Source organism: Bradysia coprophila, assembly GCF_014529535.1.
Source record: "Bradysia coprophila strain Holo2 chromosome X unlocalized genomic scaffold, BU_Bcop_v1 contig_20, whole genome shotgun sequence".
Taxonomy (NCBI): domain Eukaryota; kingdom Metazoa; phylum Arthropoda; class Insecta; order Diptera; family Sciaridae; genus Bradysia; species Bradysia coprophila.
The window spans coordinates 1,643,441-1,650,324 of NW_023503307.1; the positions used below are offsets into that span (position 1 = coordinate 1,643,441).

General features: G+C 38.3%; 1 protein-coding gene across 1 annotated transcript; it reads left to right on the forward strand.

Moving 5' to 3' along the window:
- Positions 1-1,515: 1,515 nt before the first annotated feature.
- On the forward strand, positions 1,516-6,611 carry LOC119068831 (dynein intermediate chain 3, axonemal). Its single transcript, XM_037172601.1, has 13 exons — positions 1,516-1,627; positions 1,703-1,873; positions 1,955-2,598; positions 2,654-2,798; positions 3,015-3,205; positions 3,262-3,361; positions 3,760-4,296; positions 4,358-4,550; positions 4,621-4,867; positions 4,926-5,101; positions 5,649-5,854; positions 5,910-6,276; positions 6,336-6,611. Exons 1-13 carry the CDS (start codon positions 1,557-1,559, stop codon positions 6,519-6,521), a joined length of 3,234 nt encoding a protein of 1,077 aa, XP_037028496.1. The 5' UTR covers positions 1,516-1,556; the 3' UTR covers positions 6,522-6,611.
- The last annotated feature ends 273 nt before the right edge of the window (positions 6,612-6,884 follow it).

A 6,884-nucleotide genomic window follows, 5' to 3' on the forward strand; every position in this document is an offset into this window, starting at 1 on the left:
ACAATTCAATTTGTCATCCATCTTCAAGTGCCCGATACTTTAGGATGAGTGGTATTGTTATCCATTCTTCATAAATAAGTGGTTTGAGTTATTTGGAGCATTTTTTACAATGATTACGTGCATCTGGAGTCGGTTAAAGCTGATTTCCACATATTTTTGGGGGAAATTTCCTCTAACATGTAGTGAAATCAGTTTTAACCGACTACAGTTGTTGAGAGAAGCAATTTTGACATGAATTAACTTACAATTAGTCCCTCTATCCGTTGTTATAACAATCTGTATTTAAATTGACTCGTGGGTCCCGCACGGCCACGTGTGCCGGTTCTCCGAAACCAGAACCAGAACATGAAAAAAAAATCGGAGGTGGTGTCGCGACTCTATTTAAGTTTTGTTCAACCTCACCGTGTCGTACGAAGTGCGTAGGATTTATAGGTTTACTCGTACGTCTGTTAGACGTCGAATTCGAATCCATGAGCTAGGAGTAACCTCTTGGCTGCTAAGAGACGCCAAATCAGCAAGGAAACAATGACTGTCTGTAAACACAATGTTCAGTGTTTAAGTACAACTCAATTAATTTTGAAAATTCGGTTTTTCGGTTTGTTTAATGTCAATATAAAGAAGTAGCACTGCAATGAAAGCTATAGACAATACCATTCAATACAAACAATACACACTCTACGGATAATAGCGGCTGAGGCGAAATTTTGCTTGATTTTTGTAAGTGGTTCCAGGTGGTTCCGGGTGTTTGTGTTGAGGCTATTTAGTTCAAAGAATCGGATGTTGGGGTCACGAACTGAGCGATGGTGAGGCTACAGGTGCAATTTTAATTAAAGTTTCTGGTCGCTATTTCCCAGTAAACCTTAATCGGTTTCGCTCACTTTTGTTAATGAAATGAAAATTAATGAGGACTGTAAATCGGTATTCATGTTATTGGTTTTCTAACAAAATGGCCGACAGTTGCTATATTGGATTTTAGTGAAAATGAAATATCTCAGCTGAATTGATACTTAGAGAGTGGCTGTAAAAAGAAAACTAATTGGCTATGTGTTGGGTGTGCTTCATGTGTCGTCCTATTTGTTGCAATGTCTTGGAGGAATTTTCATATGAGATTAATATCAAAATAAATTCTAACCGATACGATAGATTTAGAGATACATGAATTTTATGAACAATTAACTAACTATTTTTACCGGTCCCCTAGTATTTTTTTTGTCGCTAATCATGTTGAATGACTGATAAAGCTTCATTGAACATACTCAACTGTCTCGCTTCAGCATAAAATTTCAAGTAAACTGCTTACAGCTTTATACGGAATTGAAATGCAGACATAGATTATTTACTCGCCCGATTTCCTTTTAATTAATTAATTCAAATGAAATTTATCTGACGCTATACACATTGTTTGAGGTGTAACCACGTTCACATATTTTCGTTACCATAACTTCAATCCACATTCTTAGTGTAATATTGTGTTTAATCGATAGATAATATTTATTACCTTGAATCAAGTAGTCTTGTACACTGTGACATGTCTAGTATAATTGTAAGGTCGTTGTATGTGTTTTTATAAGATGAACAGCCCAAAATCATCAATATCTCGCCAATCAGTCCACTCGGCCTCTGACAAGTTAATAACCGATCTATGTTCTATTTACTCAAATGCATTCAATGTAAAACTTTGTCGTTTCTGTTGAAATTGCAGAAGGATCAGTTCAAGTAACTCGAACGATGTCTCTTCACAAACATTTGCTGAACCGACTAATGAAAGTGACTATTCTGACGAGGAAGATGCCTTGTTACTTAAAGATTTTGATGAAGACGAAGCTCGGCAGAAATTGTTGGAGTTTAGGGGGAGTCATAAAGTGACTTTAAGGTTTGTTATAGTTCTCTTCACCATATGCTCACTTTTGTTGATTAATTTAATGAATGTCCATTGGTATCAACAACAAAATAGTCAAGAGATCCAAAAGGAAGTTGGTCTTGAAGTCGGTGTAAACATAACTGCGGAACATCCATTTAAACAAATAAAGCGAACCATAATCTTGGACAGTCTAACAGATGAATCATTGGAAATCGAAAAGCTTCGGGACGTGCTCAACCGATCAGAAATGGATGTGGTCCTAGTAGGATATGTTCCCGTGCCCACCGTATCGGGAAACCAAGATAAATTTCTGTTTTTTCAAAACGACTCAGTCGCTCGTGAGGCTAGTGAAATAATCGAAAAACTGGAGGCATGCGAGCGAAAGAAATCGCATCGTTCTATTTACAAACGACCTCGGCCGTGGAGGTCGCTGGGTAGTGAAAAGGAAGTTGATTTTTTGGTTGATAGAGAGAATAAGAAATCGGTCGATGTCGACATCCAGTGCATTTACAAAGTCAATGACACTCACACTCCGTTCACGCAACGTTTGGTTGCCGATGCAAGAGACGGATACATTGATTTGGTTCTTAAGAAAGGCACTTTTGAGAACTTAGAACGGAAAAGAATTGACATTCCCATTCAATCGTCAGCTAAACGAGTGACAAGAGAACAACAAACGGATCCAACATTTCCGTCAGATGAATGGTCCCAGTATTTGTATCAGATTGAGAGAAATGGTATTTTAGTGGCACACCGCCGTTGTTCATTTATTTTTCTGATTATTTATGTTAGAGAAGGAATTGGCTGAGGCTGAGGCTAAAGAAGAAGCTGGAAAATTGAAAATCAAGGGAGCTGCTCCGCCAGAACCAATTAAACCGTCTTTTCAAGCGAAGGAACTTTTAGAGACTCTAGAATTCAATGAGGTTGATATGTACAGGTTGGTCAACCAACTGCCGCGTTAAGCCAAAACACTGCATCGCATTTGTGTTTTTACTTTTAAGGATCCTCGAGAGCTTTAAGCTTCTTTTGTATTGCTCAGAGCTTTCGAAATTTCTTCAAAGCACACAGTTAATGCGGTGTTTTGCCTTGACACGACACTCAAATCGAATACACCGGTGCGTTACATCAAATTTATTCAATGAAATTCGCACAGAAATGATTATCCGTACGTCGCTAAAAAGCAGTTGACAAAGTACAAAACTCCGCATCTCAAAGAAGCGTTTTGTTTTATCAACCTGTCTCAAAGCATTGGCCGCTATGTGTCATCAATTTCTTGGAATCCGAAATACTCGTCAATATTTGTAGCAGCCTACACATCGAGTACATTGAGTACACTAATTGATAGTCGGTACACCTGTGCTAAGTCATGAAAATTTCATTTAACCAATTCCTTTTGTTAGATTCGGATAAGACGGACAGCGTTAAAGAAACGGTTCTGCAACCAAGCACTGTCCTTTTGTGGACCTTCGATGACATTTTCCAGCCTCAAATGCAGCTCAGGTAATCATTTTTTGGTTTATTTCTTAAGCTCACCTGTATTTGCGATACACTCAGTAGGGTCGGCGCGCCAGTCTCTCGACACGTACCAGTAGTCGGATAAACTTTTTTATGAATGAAAGAACAATAGGTGTCCGACTATCGGTACATAGTCCGGGTCTGGAGATTGGTCTACCCTATAAGTGGTTTTCTACTCGTCAATATTACTTCAAAAATTCAATTGATTTTTCGCGCTTCATCTTGAAGGCAAGGACGATAAAACCAAAACTTTCAGACTCTTCCTTTCATGAGATAGAACTACAAAGAAGAAATTAACGATCCGTTTTCATACCTCCTAGTGCAAATTACTCTTTCTCTCTACCCTTACATTTCTACAAAAGATCCTTTCTGTTGCCCTCTAGTACTCCACAAGAGGTTTCGTACCTCTCATATTGTCCATACGACGAAGATTTAATAGTCGGTGGACTGGTCAACGGTCAGTTAATACTATGGAACATGACGAATCGTTTGGCCGATGTCGAGAAAGAAGTGACCGCTCGACTGAACGTAGATGTAAAGAAGAAGGGTTTACGTTCATTTCTGGATTGGGAAGAAAATAATCAATTTCGAATTGTTCAACCAGTCGGACTATCATCGCTAACGGTATCGCATACAGCACCCATAACGGCCATCAAATGGTATGGCCGGAAGCATTATGTTGACTCGACGGGTGCTGTACGGGAAAATGTGGATCCAAATGATGACAAAGAATATCGAAATTTTCTCACAACTTCGCTGGATGGATGCATCTCGTTTTGGGATTTAGACTTTTCGTCAGACGATAAGAAGAAAGGGGTCGCTATTTTGAGGGAGAAATACAGTGCCAATTGTGGTCCGGTATTCACAATAGTATTCGGTCGTCCCATCACGAATATTTTGTTTGACGATGGCATTTTCAAGTTGGTTTGCTTTTATTCTCAAGTTCACTAATGTTGGTTGATGCACACGTTATGTTTGTAGGTACAAACCCGATACAAATCCGAAAAATCGTAAGATTACAACCAGAGTATCACATAGCGTCGAACAGCAACACCGGGAAGATTCTAAAAATCGTCTTATCGTTTCGACTGCGATTGGAGACTTGGCCTTACTTCCATTGGATGTAATCGATCCGGTTCCTGATAGTAAAATGCCTCGAGGAAAAATTGAAAACGTAAGCTTCATCAAACATAACGGAGAACAAGCCATCACATTAAATTTCCCGACACGGTCAATCGACACAGCCTGAATTATTCGCGAGCGTTCATGATGGCCGCATATACAATATATCGAGAAATCGTTTTCTGTATAACTTGTTCCTGACATTCGGTCGACGAGTTTTGGCCTTGTGGGACGAGGAACATATTCAAGCGCCAATATTTTGGAGATATTGGAACGTACAGTTGACCGATGCTAAATGGAGCAACGATAAGCCGTCTGTGTTCTTCGTGACAACAATTGATGGAAATTTCGAAGCTTGGGATATATTGAGTAAGATTGATATTGTATGAACGACACACTTTATTTAGAGTTGCCCATGCTCAATTAGGTCGAACCGATGGACCATGTTTAGTGGAGAGTATCGGTGGAAATATTCTAACATTGATATCGCAACATAAGCTGTCCTTACCAAAATCAGCAGTAGCTATCGGCGATTTCAATAGCAACGTGAGAATTTTTCAAATACCAGACACATTGACGGCTCCAAAAGAAAATGAAACCGAGGTAAATTCAACAATCGATCGCTGTTATGTGAGATTCTGAATACACAAATTCTGGTCATGAAAAGTTAACTAAATCGCTCTATGAGAGACTGAGAGACGCACTCATTAGATTTAATTTGGTATGATTTGTGGTCGAACCGCTCAATCTTTCTTTTATTTTAAACATATCGTTGCTGCGGCAGTAAATGTAATTCAAAATTTAATCTCCAAGGAGGTCAACTTAAATGTCTTTCGTCAAATTTATTCCTCCTGCCTGGTGTACTTTGTCAGGATTCAATCCGACCAGTCAACGTTTCAGAGACAGGAATCTTGTTGCGGCTTAACCATTGAATCTATTACTTCTAATGTTCAAATTATCGCCTAGTAGATACAACGTCTTTTACTTCACTTTTTTCAACATTTTTTTAAAATTATATTTGACCACTTTTACATATGCCGTCGTTTATGTTTGTCGTTGTTGTCGATAGCAGATGCTGCTTCTAAAACATTACAATTCATGCGAAATTCATTCAATTCTGATCTACAAATTTTTTTAATTTTTTATTTAGATACTGAAAATGTTCATCGAACACAAAGTTCAACGTAAGGATTCACTGAACAAATGGCAGGATGTTTACTACAATGCAAATGCTGATGTCAGAGAAGCTAAGCGTATAACTTTCGAACAAGCAAAACAGGAACTAGAACGCTTAGATAAACAATTGAGAGATCAGGAAGATGAGCGGATTAGGAAAGAAGAAGAAGAATTGAAAAAGTAGATCATTTTGGATTGAGTTATAGTTTCACCGATTGATGATCTTTCATTCCAGAGAAAAACTTAAAGGCAAAAGCAAAGCTCATTACGATTTTGCCGAGAAATTGTCGCGTAAATGGGACGAAATGAATATGAAGCGCATGATGAATGCTGTTCTTGCTAAGAAATTTATCGATCCGGAACTGTTAGCGTTATGGTCCCAGCCAGAAAAAGATCGTATCGCTTACAATGAACAGAAGCGTAAAGCTATCGCTGAGAGCTTTAGCAAAATAAACGAAGACGTTGAGGAACTACGGTCACGATTAATTCCAATAGAAACGAACAATGACGACAGAGTGACTGTCATCAAAAGAAATATTGGCATTCTGGAGGAAAGCAGTGGACTTGACTTTGAGAGTTTAAGAGACAGTTCGTCGATAGAAGTAATTATGTTGTATTCGCTTACTATTTTGATTAATTTACCTCAAATTCACTGTTTTAGGCGGACGCGCATCTATGTGATGATATGGATTACTTAACTATCTTGAATCGTGGCCATAAGAGGCGGCAAGTGATTAATGATATGCTCGGTTCAAATAATAGACGAAGACCTTGCTTCAGAAATCAAAATAACAACGAAAATAACATTGTTGTAAATTGTTCAAAAATGTCTGAGACTTCACAATGAAGAGGATGGATACCCACCCATTGGTTTTGGTGTTAAAAAATCTAGTAACCAGTAACTAGTTAAGGAACATCGAACAGACAATAAAATTCATGAAGTTATAAGTTTGATTATGTTTTTACGTACGTGAGGATTCTTTCACAAATGACATCCTGTCATTGGGATAGATTCTACCGAAATCGGACACATTTTTAGCAGACTTTTTTTTATGTGGTCCCTAGAGGCCAAAATTACAATCAACAGAATTCCTCGATGCTTGTGTGGCCGGAAGATGCTCAAAAGGCGAAAATATGCACTTATGGAGTTTTTTCCAGATCCATGAAAGCTGCGTTGTGTCGTTAGAAAGGTAATTAAGAGTTCTTTTTA